Consider the following 23,045-nt stretch of genomic DNA (forward strand, 5'->3'; position numbering starts at 1 on the left):
GATCTTATGTTGCACTTTAATTTTAAATTTATAATTGTGGTGAATAATGTTTTATTATGTATATAAACAAACCGAACCGAATTGACCCGACCTGACTACAATCCGACCCGACCCGATTATAACCCGACCCGATATGAACCCGGACCGATATGAACCCGACTTAACCCGTTTATGACCCGGCCAAATATGAACCGAACCGATATGAACCCTACCGATATGAACCCGAACCGATATGAAACAGACCCGATATGAACCCGTACCTCATAACCCGAACCCGAACCGAACCGTTAATTTTTCAAACCGAACTGAACCGAGCCGATAGCAAAAAAAACCGATTTCAACCCGAACCGTTAAAACCGAACAGAAACCGAACCGGTGACCCGATTTGACACCCCTACCCTTACCCAACCCATCAAGATGTTTTAAACTGATGCGATGGGCAGCCATCTATTGAGTATTGACATAAGGGGCCAGGCCCGAGACCCTTCCTGGGTTTCATCAAATCATTTCAATACAAAACCTTCCTGTATTATTCTGGTCTCAAGATCATTACACCAGGATGTGCAAAGATTCACAATTATGTAATTAGATAAAACGAAACAATTACAGGTACGCGTAACCCTTCTCAGAAGTAAGCCGAATCAACATCATTCGTGAACCACGATTACACAAAACGAAAATGAAAAGCCTAACCTAATTCTCCATGACAAAAACTTCAGTAGATAACATTATGATCTACGAAAGAAGAGGAGAGTGATTAGTTACGGTGTCCAACACCGAAATGAAATCTCCTAGCTTGCCTGTCGTTGAAGGCATATTCAAGCCGTAGAGGACCTAAAGGAGATTCCACTCGGATTCCAAATCCATATCCGTATCCATTCCCGGGTTTTAATCTTGCACCAGCAGGATCACCTGGATAATAAATCACATAAGATTTCGATGTATGTTACTATGAGTCTATGACATCAAAAATATGGTTTATTCCACCCGGATCCAGAAAAAAGAAACCCAAGGATTCTAATGAGTAAATGTTAACTCATTGACGAAAAACAAAGTTAAACAAGAAATAGGAAAGACTACATACCAGGAACAGTCGGGCCTGATCCAAGGTCGGTACCATAATCAGCAAAAAGAGCCCCGTCTACTGGACCAAACTGAAATAGAAATTTGTTTTCAAGTTATCATGTAGTATACTACATTTACTACTCGTACGATACATAAGCTTGAGCATAACCACTTTTCTAAAGCAGAAAAAATAGCAAGAGATTCTACACAACTCTCGTCCATCTACAAGAGTTTCAGGCCACATTCGCTCTTAGCTCTTGCAATTACTGCGGTTCGCTCTTACACTACTAGCTAATTGAGCAAATGCAAAGTTTTCGTGAAAGGAACTTAACACTAATAAAGTTGGGTATGGTACAATAGCAGACGGATGGACGTTGGCCAGTGTCTTAAGATGTAGGGACGTTATAAGTTTATAACCAACATCGACAATCAGGACTTGGACAGCTGAATCACATTGGTCCACTTCCAGACTCCTGTTTATTCTGAAGCTTTAAACTCACAAGCTTACAGAAAAACTAGTATATGTAACGAAGCTTGCTAAACTATACGTACAATAAACTCGCATTTATATGTTTATGGAAGGAAAGTGAACATTCCTGATTTCCAAAATCCTAGGCACAATTGGCAAGTAAGATGATTGAGAGCTGCAGAAATTGATGCAGGACACTTTAAATTCAGAAGAAAATCAGACTATAAGCTGAGAATTCGAAGTACCAGAGGAAAGGAAAATTCTCCACAGCCAACCACGTAGGAACGGCCTGAGCCGACAGCACCCTCTTCATATCCTCTCACACTATTTGTACCACCAATGGCAAATGCTTCATGAGGACAGAATTTGCCCACCACATGACCTCCAGACAAACTGAAGAACCAAAGGTATTATCAAATTAGTGAAAAAGAATATTCGAACATAAATCGAATGAAGATTATTTACATACAGTCACCTCTTCCCCAACCAACCACTAAACAAGGAACATACAAACCTTAGAAGAAGATTGGCTGGCCCAACTTGAGCCCCTGTCCTGGCACGGGCATTTACTCGATTAAAACTCAACCACTCTGGCAAGATAGGAAGACCTTGTTCCATGCTGAATACCAACTGCATAATTATACTACATGAGATAAAGAAGGAATAATGAACAAATTATGTGTTTCTAGATCAACTTGAAAACTAACCATTGAGGACCCCAAGTCACCAGTGTAGGCACACTCGCATTTGGCAAGCAACATATTATCATGAGTATTCCCGCTGAACACAACAAAATACCACATCAAAACACAACAAGAAAGTTGAAATTTCAGGAAAGGGGGGGGGGGGAAATGACAAAGCAGAAGGTACAAAGAAAATGGCAGTCTCCAGATTATGCTTTTGATGTCAGCAATTGCCTATACCTTGCAGTAAGCGGGCTACTGAAAAAATCTTTTATAACAGGATCCCCTTTTTCATCATGAGCACCAGCTCGCTGCAATACCATAAATGGAGAAATAATGTCATATTAATTTAAAGTAACACAAATATACTCCCTCCGTTTCTTATTAGGGGTGTTATATGTCCGGGCACGCGTATTAAGAATGAATAGTGATAGGAGATTAGGAGTATTAAATATTGATACAAGTGGGGTTGAGTTCTTATTTAATTCATGTGGGGACCATTTATTTTGGAGGGGTGTGAGGGGAGGGGGAGTTAAATATAGTATTTAATTAGATGGTGGAGGGGGGATTATTATTTTATTGTGATGTGGTAATTTAAATATAGTATTTAATTAGATGGTGGGGTATTATTGTTACCATAAACGGAAATGACACCCCTAATAAGAAACGGCCGCAAATGGTATATGACACCCCTAATAAGAAACGGAGGGAGTAGTTCACCTGGATAACTATCAGACAATGTTTTTCCCAAATTCCATACATACCACATATCAAGAAAAGACGAGCTAATGCAAAGATACCTGAAATGTAAGTCCAGCTGTTCCACTCCACTTTGGTCTTATAGGCCGGCTGAATTCAATGCCAGCTGTTACACGGCCAATGGTTATGTTACTATTGTCGGGCTGGTTACCATGGACCAAAGTACCAGGAGTTCTTGAGTTCTGATGACCAATTAAGACAAGCAACAGAACTAAATTAATAAGACAAGATAAGCAATACCCTTTGGCCTGAGAAGATAAATAAGCAAGATTGTGGCTTATCACCTGAATCATAATCGACTGTTGTGTACGTTTATCATCAGCTTCAACCCACGGGACTGTGTAATTTATTCGAAATATAGAGTCGATTTGCCCCCTCTCTAGGGAGACATTCACTTTTTGATTCTTACCGAAAAGGTTTCTATGAGAGTATGCAAAGCTGCAACAAGAATTAAGAAGAAGAAAATTATCAGAAAATACATAAGATCACACAATTCAACAAGATTTTAAAGTTTCTTCATGGAGTACAACTCAGAGAAAACAGGCTCCTATATATAGAATAAAAATAACAGCAGAAAATTTATTAGGTAATTTCCATCTGGAAAGCTGGCCATGACTAATTTGGGGTTTATTAAGTCCTCACATAATAATCCCAGAAACCCCTTCCCTGATTCTCTCAAAAATACAGGATGGAAAAAGATATACATCTCCACAGTCTACATGCAAAAACAGAACCTCCTGCACTCACCAAATGGAACAATCCATTATCCATCAGAAAGCAGCAAGTTACGAGAAGAATTTGCCTGCCAGTTTCTACCCCTAGATCAGCCTAAGACAGACATGATATCTTATACGGAACATGAGGTGAGAGTCTCCATCCCCAGCAGCACATATTTCAGACTATTCCGTCAAAAAACGGTCAGAACCATCCAATTTTTCTATAGCCTCTTTCCTCCCAACCTCCACACACCTTTTCCCCATTCTAACCTCAACCAAAATAAAATAAAATAAAAATAACACTAGCTTACCAGTTACTGAATTACCCCTCACTAACAGCAATCATTTGTTCACAAAAGTTGTACATTCAATCATTAGCCAATTTGCTGTCAAAAGTAGTGAAACTTGATTCCTGGTTTTGACAAGGAAAACAATCTAAAGCTCTTTGGAGTGTACATCGCATAATAGTTTCAACTAGTGTCATATAATAAATGAAAATCGTATACATCTGTGATTCCAAAGAACACGCCAGCATCACGTAAAACAAAAGCTACAGCTTTTTAAGATACCAAGGAAAATCCATACATAATTTATTTCCCCTGATTTGCGAATCAGTTTTGAATTTCTTAAAGGCTCTCCAACACTATGGCATGTATGCCTGAATGTAGGGGTGGGGATGGGGATGGGGGGTAGAAGTGAATTCCAAAGCAACAGAATAATACCTTCCGATCAGACCTGACAATGGACCACTAGTTATCCTGCAAATGTAAATACAACCATAGTACATAAATAATCATAGCCAACGTTCGACAATTAGAAGACTCTATAGCGCATTATCACAATATCTTATCTTACCCACTCGAAATTCCACCACCAGCTGAGAAACCTCCACTCACACGCTCAACCACATTCATTACCAAGTCAACCTTACCTGTGTCTTGGGTGTTGAAGAAAAAGAAACATAGTGAACAAATGGAAATTAGACAGATTTTTAATTTTGAAACATCCATCCAACAGATATTGTATGTATTTCTACATAATGATCACCACTATCTCTAGTTCTCTACAAGTAACGAAGTCGAACCAACTGGGAAATCTAAATAACGTAATAACAGAAGCCAAACAATTTGGTAATTTGGTCCACAGTCTAGGCGTATATTAAATGGCCAAGCTTCCGAGGCAACTTGAAGATTCCATTCAAAGTTTAGGCCCTAGGTTCAAGAGAACGAAGGTACGTATCTTGTCCTAAATCCGTCTCATATATTGAAGCCAACAGATCTGCTGGCCTACCAATACAATTTAGACAAATCAACTTGAGCAGTTTTAATCTCTTGAAAAGCCAAACAATTTTAAGTAACTTGATGATAAGAGTGCAATTTATAATTACCTCCGGCAGGCTGGGGGAAAATGCTAACATCTTCCATAACTCCCATAGTTAGAACTGTCTCTACGTCCCTTTTTCCTTGATTTAAACTGTAAACCTGCAAAAGAAGCATGCAAAATACGTAAGACCTCCAAACTGAAAGGTTAGAAGGATTGAATAATTCCTTACTACCATGATCATGATCATACACAAGGATAATCCCAGCTGGAAGTTAATATTCAAAGAAATTACCCTCAATAACAACCAACAATGGAAATCCTACAAATTTCCATACAACAAATATGCTTGAAATGATCTTCCAAGGATGATGGAGAACTCTATATCTAGAACATCACAACACAATTGGTGTTCAAATGTCTATAAAAGCTCAAAAAAAGGTTCTATCAAGAAAGATATGAAAAAATAGGGTTGTAATCCACAACATTTCAACAGATAAGGTTAAAAAACCGACAGATTATTGAGTGTGGATTTAGGGAGCTATAGATATACATTCTCACTCAGCAACACCCCTAATTTATAATTCAACACATCAAAGAAAGTGCGACATGACTAGCTATCTACAACAGTGAAAGCAATGATTTACCTGTCCTTTTTTAGTTGTAAGCTGACGAAGTATCGTTTCTGGCTTTGTCTTCCCCACAGTTGGCTCGCGTCTAAGGAAAACAATAGAATGTACAGAATTAGGCATGAACCCTCCTTATATCAGGGCATAACCATCATCATTTCTCAACTACAACATGTTAACATGACATTATTCTACCATGCAACATCATGTTATCTAATTTAATAATGTTGATAGACAATACTCGCTGTTCTTTCTTGGTTCCCCATATCTTTTTCTTGATACTGCCTAAAGCAGAAAAAATTATTACGTTTAAAAACTTACGTCTTCCGATCAAGAAAACGGATTGAGACATCATTGACCTCGGCTTCAGCAATTTGTAACCTTAGTATACCCCCTGAAAGGATCTCAACACCTGAAACCTGTAGGAACATAACAATGTTACTTTTGCTTCAAAACATCATAGCTCTTCCCTCGGGGGATAAGGTAACAAATCCAAAATCTTCACATATAAAAGAAAATCAGATACTAACCATGCCAAATAGACCGCGCTCCATATACCATCCATTGATGGATTCGATAACTTCATCCAAACGCCTGATATTGACAACTTTTCCTGCACAGCTTGATGACAAAATTTAATTTAAAGGGAGCGAAGGCTTCAGTAACTCACAAACTCTAGCAACACAGAGACAGAAAAACCTACCATATCCATCACGAAATTTATCCTCTACAAACTTGGACGGGAGAACATTCGCTCCTTCACACACCAATCCTCGAAACTCCTGGTTTGGTTCTACCTTGTGCGACAAAATAAAAAGCAAATTAAACAAACTAGCTGTGTCAAGAAAGAAAAATATCTACACTTGAGAAAATCAAGGGCTAGCTACATTCACCAAGATAATAACAACATTACCATATAACAGACATACAGACATAAGTATAGGTTCAAAGGACGTGTAGTACATTTTTGGATACGGATATATGATAGGAAAAGAAATACAAAATTGACACAAGGACATCAAAATAAGCTCCTGGACAAATTGATGATCATGCAAACCTCCTACCCTTCATTTGTAACAAAAGACAGACGAAGCTTCAAGCCCCCTACCCTCCCTTCGGTGTAAATTTTGAGTCCCCTATCCTTTCCTCTGTAACTAAGGGAAGATGATGCTACAGAGCAGCACCTACAGCTCAACAATTTTCATCACCTAAAAACCAGGCAGCAGGCAGCATCACTCATTCCACTATGTTGTAATTAATACTTGCAATCCCAGAAACTTGCTGGCGCCATTTCAAGGGACTCATTTGCTAATCAGGTTCCTAATCCTGATAAAAATATACCTCCACTACGATTCAATTTCTTTAAACTGATCAGCAATAGAATATGTTACTAAATTACAGCCTAAATTCGAGTTTCTTCTTCCATCCCATGATCAATTTCTATCCAATTCCACCTAAACTAACTCCAATTCCAAAACCCATATACAAAATGGCATTCAATCAAACTAATTAGGCATTAAAATAACACAAAATTCTATGTGCTCTCTAGATTATATACCTGAAAGACCAATCTGATGCCATCCCGAGTATCCACAGCAACAGGCATACAAGTAGAAAAATACCCACTATCAATAATCCGATGAACATCCTCCTGGACCTCTCTCACCGTCAATGCCGAGTTCGCCCTGCACGCTTTCAACGCCGTTAACGCCTCCGATTCCAGGTCTTTCCTCTCCAATTCTTCGCCGTCTTTGTTCCTCACAAGCACCTCACTGATCAACACTCTCTCCTCATCCTCCCTCCGAGTCCGACTCACCGAGGCCTTCGGCTGAGCCACCTCGAACGTAGCACCGCCACCGGGTTGAGGCTGAGTCGAATCGTCGGGTCGAGTCAGTGCCAATGTTGAAGAGCACAGCAATGGAGGTGGGGAGGAAGAGCGAAATTTGATGGGGTTTTTGTGGAGTTTGAGGGAATCTATGAACTGGGTAATTGAGAATTTGGCTTGTGTGAGGGTGGAAGTTAAGGATTGGGAACAAAATGGGAGGTTAGAGAAGGGATGTTGATGATTTTGGGGTGCATAAATTGGGATTTTAATGGAGGATGATGTGAATTGAACGTCGCCATTTTCGGGCATTGTTGAAGACATAGAAATGGAATTGATGCTTTGGAGAAGATGGGTGTTTTTTTTGCTATCTGATCATTGATTCATTGGTTTAGGGTTTGGGAAATGGGGTTTTGGTTAAACTTAAAAGCAGAATGTTGAACAAACTCAAGTAGACATTTTGATTCTTGGAAGAGTTGATTAGGTCCAATTGGAGTGGGGTAATTTTGGGTTCGTGTTATCTGTGTTAATGGATTATGTTTCGGGTTATTTGTGTTAATGGATCATGTTTCGGGTTGAAAATTAAAGATTTTGTATAGTCTGCTCTAATATAACGGTTGAGAATAAAATGGAAGGTTTGAGAAGAACTAGAGGATGTGTAGGAATTTTGATGAAAAAGAGGGATTTCAAATGAGGATGGTTTGAGTCCAACATAGTCTTTTTCGAGTATCATTGGAGACAAACACGGAATATAATACGGAGGAAAAGAGAGGTGATATTTGTATGGGCAACTAAATCTGACAATATTGTCTCATACTCGATTACCTGACCGAATTACTCAACTAAGACCCAAAGTCTATCAAATCCACTTGATCGAATTTGTATCAGAATCGAACTGACCTGACCAAGTGTGTCAACTTCCCCATAATTAGTAGCTTATTCACAACAAACCAAATTTGACTCGAGCTAAACTGAACTACTTCCCCATAATTAGTAGTTTATTCACAACAAATCAAATTTGACTCGAGCTAAACTGAACTACCTATAACCGAATTCAACCTGTTTTATTCTTTATAAGGACTTGAACATGATCCAAAACAAGTGTTAGAATTTTGGAAAGAGTTGTTGGGTTTAATAAAGGCATACATTGAAAATCTTACAAACTAAAACAGACAATCGGTCTTACATATTAAACAAATTGGCAATACCGGATTGGATCATATATGATTTATGTTTAAATTATTTACAAGATTTATTATTTTTCGGGTTAAAAATGAACTGATTCCCCAAATTTTGAAGTTTCAAACTAACCATATGAAATTAGGCAATATTTTTTTCTTCTTAAGTGGTTATAGTTCACAACTTAAGAGGTGGAATTGTTGATTTAACATGTATAATCTTAAAATTATATTAGTCTCAATTTTTAAGGGGCTTGATATTTAAATTTGTGGTTATGATAAACCCATCTCTAAGATACTTTAATTTCAATACATATTTGACTATACTATTTCTTACTCAGGGAGAGACAAGATATATCTATTTATGAAGCAAGAGATAGTAGTTCATAATAAATATATTAAAAGTGTAGTACAAAGGAAAAAAAATGAAATGAAAACAAATTAAGACAACATAAAACGAAGAAAAAATCGAACGATTTTCTTCAATAATGCTCGGAGATTCATAAATTCCTAAAATACGTTACTTTTTCGCTTATTTTCCACTCTAATGTCAGCAAGAAAGCCGGTTTTTTTTTTTTTTTTATATAAAATCTACAATAAACCGCTATTTGAAACGGTGGTTTAAAGGGGTAAACCGCTATCTGAAATAGCGGCTTGTGTATATAATGAACCGCAATTTCAGATAGCGTTTAACATAACACAACAAAATCAAATAAGAAGAAGTTAGAGAGCTGTTATAAAACCGCGCGGTTTTGTTTTAAAGCAAACCGCCATTTGAGTTCGCGGTTTATACCGTTGAACCGCCAATTCAAATGGCGTCAAAACCGCCATTTCAATTGGTAAGTTGCACCGGAAAAAAAGATTACTTTTCTTTTTTCCATGTTGACCTGGACAACATGAAAGGAAATAAGTTACTCAGTAGAAAATAATGTATTTTGAGAAGTATTGAATCTTTAAGGTAATATTGAAGGAAATCGTTCTAAAAAATGCAGATAATTAATTTCAGACAACCATATCTATTACGCCCTCTGTATTTATTTAAGATATACACTTGCCTTTTCCGGCCGTATTTATTTAAGAGATACACTTGCCATTTTTAGTAACTTATCAACCCCACCATCTAATTAAATAATCTATCTACACCCAATCCCCACCCTCATCCCCTAAAATGACATGGTCCCCACTTGTTTTACTTATTAAAATATCTATCCAACCGGGGTCGTTTTTTCGCATATCTGATATGTGTGGAAACACACATATCAACTAAAAGACAAATAGCTAAACGACAAAAAAGTAAGTACCATTCATGTAAAAAAAGTACAATTCTGTAAAAAAAAGTATCATTCTGTAAAAAAAAGGTACTATTTGTGTTTAAAAAAGTACCATTTAATTTTTTTTTGTCCTTTTTCCTATTTTGTCTTTTGTTCTGATATGTATTTCCCCATACATATCTGATATGTATTTGTACTTCCTCCTACCCAACCCCACTTGTTTTATTACTTTATTTCATTCAATTTTTCTTCTTAATACCCGTGGCCGACAAAGTGTATCTCTTAAATAAATACGAAGGGAGTACTATATACTAAAAGAGAAACCAGGAATGACACGTGTCATTTCCTGGTGAAAAATTTTCCCGTCAAAAACTCTTTCCTAAAAAAGCATATTTATTTTATTCTTTTTTTATTTTCTCTCCTTTTGTATAAATGTTTATATGGAAAAAAATATAGGATTATGGAATATGCCATTATTAAAATTTTAGTAAAATTTTAGTCAAACTGTCATGTCAATAATAGAAAATATTCTTACTCGATATTTTGGTCAAATTAGCATATTAAATATATCAAATATTTTAGTCAGATCATCATATTAAACATATAAAATATATAAGTAGTATGTTAAAATATGATAAAATTAGTAAATTCGAGATTATTAATTACCAATAGATTTAAGGGATAAATAATTCAATTAAAAATTTTATAAAAAAAATGGTCAAATAATAATTTTTAAATACCCGTGCGTGTACGGGACCTAATGTAGTGCCTTAATAAATGACTAGTGCGTTTTTGGCGCCATAAACGCGAGCTAATCAATCATATCGCGGGGTTAAACACTTAAACATCCCTTATTTTCGCAGACCTTTCAAATTTGAAACCCTAAAATTTCCCCCAATTCCGTGATCGTTCTTTCATGCTTCATAACTCAGACCTCAAACCCTAATTTACGTGGTGTGATCTTCTCATTGTTAATCATCAAACCTGGCAACAATTAGAGGTAACTCCATTTACTCAATTGTATTCATTTAATTGTGTTTTACTGGAATTTAAGTAACTAGCGAAGTTCATGGAGTTTGATGTTTTGGTGTTTTATCATCCCGCTGAATCGAAATTTGTAGTTATTTTGGTTAAATTACAGCTGTTGTGTTTAAATTGTAGATATTTTGGTTAAATTGTAGCTATTTTGGTTAAATTGTAGCAATTTAGCTTGTTAAATTTCATGTACTTTGAAATAATTTTCTGACATTTAGCTGCTGGATTGGGAAGTGAAGAGATGTTGTGATTTAGCTGCTGTGCTTGGATTTGATAACTTTTTTGGATTATTTTTTGAAGAAATTAGGGATTGAAGTATGAATTGGGTCCATTAATTTGATTTTTTTCGATGTTCATAGGAATTATGATTAACTACATAAACAATTGGAATTTGTGCAGGAGAATTGACAGTTTTAGGCCATGTTCAGCAAAACTAGTTGTTGTTAGCGCTTTAGCTGTTACTGTAGTGCGGAACAGGGACTTTGTAGATTTGGATGAAAGTAATGAAATGTTCCTAAACTGCAGGCTTTTCAGGAATTAGACCTTCTGTCAATGTTTCTATTAATTCACTTTCTTAACCGAGTATTTCCGATTCAAAATTGCTTTTCCTGTGATGGCAACCATTGACTTGTTAGCCTAATTCAAGACCTTTGTTCAATCATTTAAAATATTTGCTCAATTGCTGTGATGTCCATGACTTTTTCAGGGTTCGGAGGAAATTCTTGATTCTTAGTTGAAGATTGAGGTCTCCGTGCAACGGAAATGGAAGTCAACGGAAAGTATGACCTAAAAGTACCTTTATTGGAATCTCAGGGCACTATGGGAGTTAACATTTCTCAACCAAGTCCAAATGGCAATGAGGCGATTAAAACGGCTACATTCAAGACGGAAGGTATTGAGTGTGGATCGTGCACGACCTCCTGCATAAAGGAAGCTGAATGGAATTAAGACTGTTCATCAATATCTGGGAAAACTATTGTCAAATACATGCCTGAAATTATCAATGTAAGTGGCAAATTTGTACCCGTGTTATGATTTACCATCTATGTTTAGTTGTGACTTGGTTTTAATTTGTTATTGCCCTTTGTATCTACTGTAATCTATTAAAGGGTATAGGGACCGGGTCCTGCCACCCTTCTAAATCTCGGAAGATAATGTCGCTAATTTTTTGTTACTTCGTAGGTTGCTTCTATGCTCTATCTAGCAAACATTAAGGTGGAAAATAAGGAAAAAGGGTTTATGCTTTGTGAATAAATTTTAGCCTGATTGTTATGCATTGATGTGGACTCAATCATTCAGGGAGGCATTTAATGTGTTTTGGCATTTAGATATCTTCAAATTCTGTCTTTATTTGTTGTTATTTTTATTGTCATTATATTCTCATTCATATCCTTATTTGGGATTTACCCTCTTTTTATTTGTTTCTTTTTGCTGCCTTTTGTAGATCATAACTATAAGAGAGTCATAGGAAATGTTGGTTTTCAAGAAGGGTATCCAGATCAAGAAAATAGCAGTATGTCGACTGAAAATTATATGAAATTAGAAATGCATAAACCAGCTGATCAGAATCTGTAGTTCATGCCCTTTTAGAGTTTTAATAGCTGAAGGAGTAAAAAAGGTTGTTGTTTGCCTTTCTCTTGAGGAAGGCAAGTTACCCAAATGTCACAAACCCTTATCTGGAGGAAAATGCTTGGCCCAAAGAAGATCTTATAATCCCTGGGAACGATGTAACAAACTCCAGTTGTTAAAGGTCCTAAAAGAGTATGACATTTTCGGTGATTGTTAGTGCTATGGTATCCTGTAATTTCTGCTATCCGCAAAATGTTGCAAACAGGTCAATGGTGGTACTGTAAGTGAGATTGGTTGCATCATAGTAAATGGTACAGATGTTGGATCACAGACTGCCCTTCTTCAGATGGTTCAATTTGTGGAAGCTGTGTAGTTGGCTGACCATATCTCAAGGTTTTTTCTTCCACCTGTAAGTTTATTTGTTTGCATTACCATATAATCAGTGTATCATGTTTTGTGTCCAAATTTTGAAGTTGTTGAGTCAGGAAAAGACCTTAATCAATGATTACATATAGCTGAATAGAGGGAATTATCTAGGTCATTTACAAGAAGCCAGGCTAGATTTCGAATGAAGGAATTGTTAAGCAGAAGCTGTCTAGTAAGCCTTTATGCCAGAAAAAACTCAACCCTGTCTTTGAAAAGATTTACTACGCATTTAATTTACAGAACTTCACCATGGCCTCCGCAAATAGCACTGCATCATAGTCTGTTATCACCTTTAACCCAAAAAATAAAATAAATGAAAGTCTTTGAAATCTTTGTTTAAGATAATGAGGTGTAATAATGTACAAGAAGTGCTAAATTATTTATCTGTTTAGTTGCTGCATAGTCTAGCTGGCCTGGTTGACTGTCAATTAAATGGGTTGATCTAGTGAAAGGTTTTTGATAGAGTAGCTGAATAACCACTTGTACACTACTAAAGTACTATGCATATGAACTGACAGCAGCTATATACGTACTACTATACGTTTGAAGCCTTTTTTTGGCACCCAAAAAATATACCTTTCTTTTTGTTGTGGATCGAACTCATCAAAGCAACGATCTACTCAAGCATTATTGTACTACGGGGTATCATATAATTTTTTTTCCAACTAAACATTTTCGTTTGTAATTAATTGTTACATTGAAAAATCTGCAGTGACAACATGCATGAAAAGTCAATGGGTGAAATGAGGAATATAATAATGTAGTTCGTATGTGATGTCTGTTATAAGTGTTAGCATCTAGTCCTATAGTATTAGATGTTGTATATAGTTATATACCCACAAGTGTGTATCCCAAGTGGGCTACAAAGCCTACGATGCTGCATACTTCTTATACTGTGAATTAGTATCAGGAATTCAGGATAGAACATGACTTCTTTGGCTTTATTTATGGCATTTATCTCCATTGTTAAAGAACTAATTAAAGATGCTTTTCACATTTCCCGAGGAGTAATTAACAATGAATTTATCAAGTCAAGTCAACCAGAGATGCTCTACGCATTTCCTAAGGAGTAATAACATGATCATGAATCATTTAAGTCAAAAGAGCTATAGCTGGCATTATTTTTAATTAGAATGTTCACATGAACATGAAGAACCAATTAACTTTAAAAGTCATTGTTTAAGGAGTACAAGTCTTAATCTAGCACAAATTGAAACAACCACACTCTATTTTTTTTAGTATATACAGTATACCAAGTTAGCTAGCTCATTAACTCTCTATCTTCAGTTTAATATCTGAACCTTGGTCCATCCTTTTTCTGGAAATATGGATCCATTAAAATTACACAGTAAGAGTGATCCCGCTACTTCCCATGAAAACCTCAACCAAGTTGTTTGTAGGTCATCCCACATCCAAAATAGTTTTCCTCATGTAGTAAACTTCGACGAGGAGGATGATTTTTCAACCATGCCACCAAAATTTGTTAGAAAGAAGCTCCGTTATCTAACCTTGGATTTAATTGTGGGAAATATTATACGCCCGAGTGCGTATATTTTACAACGTGTTGGTGTATGGTTAATTTGTTTTTTGGTTCTTTGTGTGTGTTTGGTGTTGATGCCAATCGGAGTTACACTGGTTTACTCTTGCATATTAACAGTTGCCCTTGCAACCTTGCCATTGTTAATTGTTTCACTTTTAATCACACGGTTTTTTCAATTCATCAAGTATGGTTATGATTATAAAAAACTCACCAATTTTAAGCATCTGATTCGTGGCTGGCTATACATAGATGTAGCCATGGTTTTGGTGGGTTTATGGATTTTTTTCCCAATTGCTAAATATGTTCCTTCTTTAAAACAAGTGATGGTTTTAGACTTACCGTTCACAAAATGGGTTGAGATAATCACCATTATGTGTGGCTTTTACCTTATTAGCTATGTCATATATTTATTTACCCATCAACTAACTCGGATCATTAATGCTAGATTAAGCCTTAATGTTGCACAAGCTTGTTCAGAGATTATCGACGGTCTCATTTTCTGGTGGGCGGAACATGAGGTAATAAAACGTGTTCCAACATTTAAGCAGCATGAAATACTTGGATTGCTCACCCGGAAGTGGATCCGGGTATCAATCCTTGTCCTCATTGGTTACAATGTCATTACTTTGTTTATCCATTTAACCGTGTTGTCACTTCGAAGCATTTGCAAACAACGTGGTTCTCAGGAAGCAGCTCATGGAGGGTTTTGGCAAAATGTATTAGGAAAACACTTGCATACTAAATACGTAGTGTATTTTGCCAATGGGATGAAATTGAGCATCAGCTTCATAATGAGCTCACTATTGCTTCTACTTTCTTGGCAACTGTACTTTGGCTCACGCCTAGACATGAAGTTAGCCAAAGCCAAAAGTTTTTGGCATTTTGGATTATGGACATTTGTAAGTCTGTTGGTATGCTCCTTTCTTTGGTTAATCAAAACTTTTGTGTTACTAGCATGGGAAGTTAATACAGTGTATCATAGATTGGAGCCTAGAATCGTTGACATAAGTCAACTATTGTACTTTCTTGGCATCCTTGGTTGCTCCAAACATGATATTTTCAGATTTCGACATAAAATTGCTGAAGGTTATGAAGATGAAACACCGGTAGGAACCAAAGGTGTTTTCTTAAGAAGTTATATTGGCGATTCAATATCAATATTTTTCAGATCTATTTCAAAGGGGAGTAGCAAGAAACTGATCGTAGAAAAGAAGGAAATGGTCAAGAATGACTTGCTGATTCTGAAGGAGCATCGTTATCCGACCATGGATGATTTACAACGGGCGAGTCATTACTTCTTAATGGCTAAAAAACATCTGTTGAAGGAGACGTATATTTCCGACATTCTGAAAACTTTTGATCAAACTGGTGATAATAGGTACAGAATTTTCCTTCCTATTTTTTTCTAGATGTGTCGAATACTACACTTGATTAGTTAGTTGCTGGAATCGGTTTGTTTCTTATTATAACAAGTTCTATGTATACTTATTGTCAAAAGAACAAATTTTATACTCAGGTGAAGTTGCCAAGCTCAGGGTGGGAAAATTTCCTTCAGTCCTTTATGTCATTTTAAAAATGTTCTCATTCCCTAAAAGGCTATAGTATTGATCCTTTTTCAATGGGTTTTGTGTGAATGTTTCAGGGAAATTTTGAAGAAACTAATTATTGGCCATCGTGAAGAACAAAACAATATTGAAGGGAAATTACTGTTGAAAATATTCACCTTTAGTTCAAGAAATAGCTGGTCTATTCATGAAGAAGAAGACGGAAAAGAGGAGCAAGATCATGTAGCACAGGACTCCAGTTCAAGTGATGGCAAACAAAGCAATAATTGTGAGTGGGAACATTTTGTTCGATTGTTTCCGAGCATCAGAACAGAACATCCAATTCCCTTAAGTGAAATTCAAACTTGGGTGGTAAGTAAACTAATTATCTACTCCATTCACAAAGGCATGGTTTGGTTTCACTTTAGGGCTATGTTTGTTTCAACGGAAAACATTTTCAAAGGAAAATGATTTTCCATGGAAAATAATTTTCAAGGGATTCCTTACAAGAAAATTATAAAGAAAAAAAAAACATAGAAGTAGAAATGAGATGAGAGAAAAGGAAAGGTAAGGGATTAGAGTGGAAAATGTGGCATTCTTTCTTTTCAAAAGGAAAGTTGGTTTTAGTTTTACCCTAGAGAAAGTTGTTTTCCACCTTTGGGAAAATTGTTTTCCACCCTTAACAAAAACAAACAAAGGTAAATGAGAAAATCATTTTCCAAAAAGGTGTTATCCGTCAAAACAAATGGAGCCTAAATAAGGTTATTTTGGGAGAGGTTTTGGCTTTGCAGAACTATTTATGATACCCTTAACAGGTCGGTGTAAACCTTGTGTACGACTGTACGTAATATCCATATTATGAACTGAATTATTGAAAATGACAATGCAGAAAAGGTATCTAGAATGAAGAAATTTAACAGTTAACAATTTGATATTTCCCATTTTATGTACTACTAGTTGTGTACTTATTCAATTGTCCATATTCTAACCGATGTTTGACGTGTTCAAATTGAACTGGACTTGAGCAGGAGAGGGCACACAATCAGTGTATGTTCCTAGCCAATACTCTAAGTAGTGCAGATGAAGTTTCAGGCTGTTTGAACAAAATTATCAGTTGGCTTCTAATAGGTGCGACTTTCATAATGTGGCTTCTTCTTACTGGATTGGCTACGACACAAGTACTCGTCCTCGTTGCATCACCGTTGCTGGCCGCAACTTTTGTATTTGGAAACACTTGCAAAACTTTGTTCGAAGGAATCCTTTTTGTGTACGTTGTTCATCCCCTCGACGTTGGAGATTTATGTATCATTGATAAGAATATGGTTAGTAACTCGTCCTCTATAAGTTATTTCTCGCTGACAATTTACGTTAAGGGCTCGTTCAATATCAGTGTCAGTTTCCAGTTTTTGGTTTTATGGTTTTGAAAGTTATATGATTTAGATTGAATTATGAACTAAAAAATAGTCATACTTGTAGTAATAACGGTGATGTTGAAAACTTACAACAAAAAGCTGGAAACTAACTTTTGTAGTCAGATTAAACTGGAAACAAAAAACGATACCGAACGGGGCCTTAACTAACTCGTTTTCTTTTGAAACTGGGGTCAACTGTGCTATCTCTTTGGGCAACTACAGATGGAGGTTACAGCAATAGGTATTTGGACAACTACTTTCTCAAAGGTTGATATATGTGGCACGCAAGAGGTGGTGATATATCCCAATTTAGAGCTGGCCAACAGAGTCATAATCAATCACAAAACCAAGTTTGATTGGAGTGATTGTGTAGAATTCAATATGGGCTATGTGAGGAATACGAACATCAACCTGCAGCAAGAGCTAAGTGATTCGTAAGTTCACTGCCCTTCCATTCTTCCTTTTAGTCTCGTAATGTTTTTCTGAAAAGTAGTTAATCTTACTAGGGTACATTATATTTGAAACTTTGAATTGCAGGCACACTATTTCTTTGCTTAAGAAACATAATTAAGCAGAACTACATGTTCACCAATTTTGGTGCATTTTTAAGCACGAGGTACATATAGTTTACCAGGCCAAACTTTTTCAAAAAAACGTGTCATCGCAGTATATTATCATACTTGCAGATAGAGATGACTGATGGCCAACGTGGCGGGTTGGTTGGGTCATTGGTGGATTTGGTGGGTCGTGGGTTAGAGATAATTGACACACGGCCCGCCTTAGGTAAACTTATGGTGGGTTTGAGTCATGGGTTGTGTCGGAAAAATGGACACAGTACATGATGGATGGGTCGTGGATTACGTGGGTCATGGTGGGTTGCGTGGGTCAAGTGGGTCCGATGGGTTTGGTGGGTTATGACAGGTTTTAGGGCATAGTGTGACTCCGATCGGTTAGGTGGGTTTGGTGGGTTTAGACGAGATTTAGGAGATGATGTGGGTTAGGTGGGTTTGGATGATTACTTAAACGTTAAAAAGTTATAAATTTTATATGTCCTTAAATTAATTAATTTTTATGTTATTGACATACTCATATAATTGTGGTTAATGTATATTTAAACAATAAAATTAGAATTTATTAGCATCTTAAACATACAAGTTAGTTTAAACTAGGATGACGGGTTTGGTGGGTCCCACGGTTATGTGGGTCGGTGTGCCATGGTGGATTGTTTTGGGTCCGATGGGGATGGATCGAAATGGGTTGTGTTGAAAAAACTCGACCCACGACACAAAAAAAATCCCGGTTGGACGGGTTGTGTCATGAATCATAAGTGGGTCCGACCCATGTGATCCATTTTGGGTTGTGTCAGGGTGGGTTGGGTCAGACCCGCCATGCCTTGAGAGGGATAATAAACCTACAGTCCAAAAATATTGCATTATGCTTGCAACTTTGCATGTATCCCTAAATCTATACAATTATGTCACACCATATAAACAGATACTTATAAACTATTACTAATTAATCTTATTTATATGCATTTTTCAGTGTTAATTGTGAGTTGGTCAAGAAAAAGTTTGACATTCTGCCAAGTTCTCTTAACCTGACTGTCTCAGCAGTAGGGGGTAGCATCAAGTTAGTCATCCGTCTGAAATACAAGTCCGACAATACAACAAGTTGGACGTACTCCGAATGTCTCCGGCGAAAGGATCAACTACAAGCTGATTTTTATTTACTTATGCAGGATGTTATTAGCAAATTCAAGGTAAAATTCAAACCAAAACCTGAATATTGCTGATTCCTAATTAAGGAGGTTATAAGGATGCATGCTTAACCATATACATTATACATACTACGTAGACCTAGTTAGTGGACAAAGTAGCCAATGGGTATATAGGGTTTGGGTCATGTTAATAGGGTTCTTATTGGGTAGGGCTCTTATTTGACAGGGTTTTTATTGGACAAGGTCAATATAGGGCCGAACTTATAACACATTAATCTATCTATCTATATAATATACTAAAAGAGAGGAAATCAATGTGGTGATGACAAATGTCACTCATTGATTGGCCTCATTTTAATATTAATTAATTAAACTTAAAAAATTGAAACAAAATAATATCTTGACTTTATTACTAAGTTTACGAATTACATACTCATTAAAATTTAGCAAAAAAATATTGTAAGAATTATTTCCATATTGAAATATTCTACGTGTTCTAACACTAATATGTACGGAGTAACACAATACTATGCCTAATACAGTAATACTTAACGCATAATATCTCATGTCAATATTTCAAGCCTAATATCTTAGACTGTCTAACATAATTTCATCTTAGTATATCTTATTTATATGATATAATGTCGTAATTTGTATTCAAACGAGAAGACAAAATATTTTATGTACAATTAATTTATTAAGTTTATAACATTTACTCTCTCAGTCTCTTTTTGTTCTTTACGTATTCCGTTTAGGGTGTCTCATTATGTTCTTTACACTGAGAATCTTCCCTTTTATATCATCACATAAATGTCTTAATATTCTGTCAAAAATTATGCCTAAGCGGCTAAGCCTAACCATCTTACACTTTCTAACATAATTTCATCTTAGTGTATTTTATTTATATGATATAGCGCCGGGATTTTTATATTAAACGAGAAGACAAAATATTTTATGTACTTAATTTATTAAATTTATAACAGTGTTATACTAAAAGAGAGGAAATCAATATGGTGATGAGAAATGTCACTCATTGATTGGCCTCTCTTTTAATATTAATTAATTAAACTTAAAAATTGAAACAAAATAATATCTTTGACTTTATTACTCAGTTTACGAATTACATACTCATTAAAATTTAGCAAAAAAATATTGTAAGAATTATTTCCATATTGAAATATTCTACGTGTTCTAACACTAATATGTACGGAGTAACACAATACTATGCCTAATACAGTAATACTTAACGCATAATATCTCATGTCCAATATTTCAAGCCTAATATCTTAGACTGCCTAACATAATTTCATCTTAGTATATCTTATTTATATGATATAATGTCTGAATTTGTATTGTAACGAGAAGACAATATTTTATGTACAATTAATTTATTAAATTTATAACAGTGTACTCTCTCCCTCTCTTTTTGTTCTTTACGTATTTCGTTTAGGGTGTCTCATTTTGTTCTTTACACTGAGAATCATCCCTTCATATTTTCTATTATTGATATACCGATTTGACTAAAATATTTCCAAAATAATTTTGGAAATAATATTTCGTTTAGGGGTGTCTCATTTTGTTCTTTACACTGAGAATCATCCCTTAATATTTTCTATTATTGATATACCGATTTGACTAAAATATTTCCAAAATAATTTAGAACAAATTATTATTATTTTGTGATATCTATTATTGTCCTATTATGTAATCCAATAGTTTCTCCCTTTAAAAACCATTTATTCAAAATGATAGAAAAATAAAATAAATAAATTATATATATTTTAGGGAAAAGGGTTTTTTTGCGGGGATGGGTGTTATACTAAAACAACTAAATTGTCGAAGACGCCAAAACATAGTTTTGCAACTTAAAACTCTTTTACAAACAAAAAGTTGAATCTAGGAGTGACTTTACACAGGTGGGTGATGGAGCGTGGATAAATTTATTTTGTACACGACCTCTCGAGACGGGGTTTGGAAGGGGTGGGTAGGCGTAAGTTGATCAAATAATGAGGTAAATAAGGCGAGTATTAAATGGGTATGACTACCGAAAGAAAGGTGGATGAGATAACTTTGTCTGACAGGGGGTGATGAATGGGGATGAAAAAATTTGTCCATGTACCATTATTGGTTTACTATTTTTAATAAATAAGATACGGAAATGGGCAATAACAAATTTATCCTTCATTGTTTTAATTAGGAGAATATCTGGTGAGTGAGAGAGCGAGGGTGTATTTTATTTTTTACCCCTCCAAACGAGGATAGAGGAGTGGGTACCATTTCTATCGTGAATTGTGAGGATGGGGATGAGAATATTTAGGCTGGTACGGGAGTGGAGGTCCCACCCCGCCTCAAAGTCGTCTCTACCTAAATAAAGTAAATGAATGCGTAGATGTTAAGTGATCGGGTAATGAAGTAGATGGGTTACGTGAGTATGAAGTGAGTATGACTATCAAAGTGAAAGGGCGGATGGCGTACAACTACTTAATGCTTGACAGAGATGATAAAAGAAGATGGAAATAATTTTGATTATGTACCCTTATTTGTTTTTAAAATTTTAATAAATAAATACGAATGGGAAAATAACAAATTTATCAATTCAATTTTAATTAGGAGAATATTTATAAGTTCTATTTCGATGATAAATGCCTGCCATTATAGTTTAGATTTCATATGATTTTATTTAGATTATAAACCGTGCATCGCACGGGTATTATACTAGTTTTGGAAACTAAAATAGTACCTTGTGATATAAAAAAATTATATGGATGTGTTTCGTATTCACTTGTATTCGTATACAACTCCTTTTTTTTTCATTTTTCCTTGTTCGTTTATTGACCCGCTCACTATCTACCCGCTATAGACCCGCCCATGATCGACCCGCTAAAATTGACCCTTTCATTACTCAACCTGCTTTTGACCCGCACCGACCCTAACCTTGACCCGACCCGCCTAATACCAGGTCTAATACACATAGTACTCCGTATGAATCAAAAAAAAAATGTTGGTTTTGTTAAATTAAATCGAAACAATAACTTTGTATTGCATAGAATGTACCATTACCTTTGTTGTTCTTTCCTGTATTGCAGGCTGATCAAAAGGGAAATTAGACTAGGTCAATTGGGGATCAAATACTTCTATTGAGGTAATACATTATCCCATCAAATACATGTACGTATCACAGATCCACGATAACCATCTCTTGATGCGGTTTTCAGGTTGTTACGGGTCTAAACATCAAAGCATGGATTCTTGTTCAAGGATTAGTTTGTTCTTTGTTTCGATGGATGTTGCTTCACATTTTCGTGTTCAAGGATTAGTTTGTTCTTTGTATAGATGGATGTTGCTTCACATTTTCGTGGCTCCGAGATTATGTAACGAATATGCCCGGCTTGGTGCGCACACACGTACATTGACAAGCAGCAGAATAAGATAGCTAGAGGATAATTATTACCGTGTTACATATTTAGGAATAATTCGAGCCAACAAATGTAGGGAAATTAAATTTGTCATTGATATCTTATCTAATTGTGCATGACTGGTTTACTTCAATGGTTTTTCTGGATTTATGAGAATTCAGAAATTTTTCCTTGGAAATTTGCTTTGGTATTCCTAATGTCATTTACACATGTGTTGGTGTCAATTATTGAAAAATCTAAGAGCAAGATTAGCGCTAGTCTGAGCAATAGAATGAGTAATGGTCTAATTGAGTATTAACCTAAGACCTCCCATTTAAGTGGGAGAGTATGAAAAAAGTCTGAGTAAGAGTCTTGGAATATCAAGACTCTACTTAAGACGCTTAAACAGTAAATTATATGTTAATTTTTATTATTTTTTCTTTTTTCTTTTACAAGTTTGGGAAGTCTTGAATGAGTATGAGGGGTAAAGTGAAA

The 23,045-nt window shown here is 35.7% G+C and overlaps 2 protein-coding genes across 5 annotated transcripts; one reads left to right on the forward strand and one right to left on the reverse strand.

Moving 5' to 3' along the window:
- Window positions 1–493: 493 nt before the first annotated feature.
- Window positions 494–8,097, reverse strand: LOC110801809 (outer envelope protein 80, chloroplastic). Its single transcript, XM_022007225.2, has 16 exons — window positions 7,200–8,097; window positions 6,345–6,438; window positions 6,172–6,254; window positions 5,963–6,060; window positions 5,660–5,729; window positions 5,080–5,173; window positions 4,548–4,629; window positions 4,415–4,450; window positions 3,261–3,414; window positions 3,018–3,158; window positions 2,458–2,528; window positions 2,242–2,314; window positions 2,049–2,164; window positions 1,780–1,927; window positions 1,085–1,154; window positions 494–912 (listed from the first exon to the last, which is right to left on the reverse strand). The coding sequence occupies exons 1-16, from the start codon at window positions 7,785–7,787 to the stop codon at window positions 758–760; spliced, it is 2,073 nt and encodes a 690-aa protein (XP_021862917.1). The 5' UTR covers window positions 7,788–8,097; the 3' UTR covers window positions 494–757.
- Window positions 8,098–10,730: 2,633 nt separating this feature from the next.
- Window positions 10,731–22,717, forward strand: LOC110801794 (mechanosensitive ion channel protein 9). Of its 4 annotated transcripts, none has more exons than XM_022007216.2 (10): window positions 10,731–10,912; window positions 11,654–11,952; window positions 12,392–12,925; window positions 14,928–15,860; window positions 16,125–16,398; window positions 17,055–17,348; window positions 17,661–17,872; window positions 18,981–19,197; window positions 22,242–22,297; window positions 22,371–22,717. In XM_022007216.2, the coding sequence occupies exons 3-9, from the start codon at window positions 12,825–12,827 to the stop codon at window positions 22,260–22,262; spliced, it is 2,052 nt and encodes a 683-aa protein (XP_021862908.1). In that variant the 5' UTR covers window positions 10,731–10,912; window positions 11,654–11,952; window positions 12,392–12,824; the 3' UTR covers window positions 22,263–22,297; window positions 22,371–22,717. The 4 variants fall into 4 exon arrangements, with proteins under 4 accessions (XP_021862908.1, XP_056699415.1, XP_056699413.1 ...); XM_056843437.1 differs by having other exon boundaries at window positions 12,782–12,925; XM_056843435.1 differs by having other exon boundaries at window positions 12,392–15,860.
- The last annotated feature ends 328 nt before the right edge of the window (window positions 22,718–23,045 follow it).

Source organism: Spinacia oleracea, chromosome 4, assembly GCF_020520425.1.
Source record: "Spinacia oleracea cultivar Varoflay chromosome 4, BTI_SOV_V1, whole genome shotgun sequence".
Lineage (NCBI taxonomy): Eukaryota > Viridiplantae > Streptophyta > Magnoliopsida > Caryophyllales > Amaranthaceae > Spinacia > Spinacia oleracea.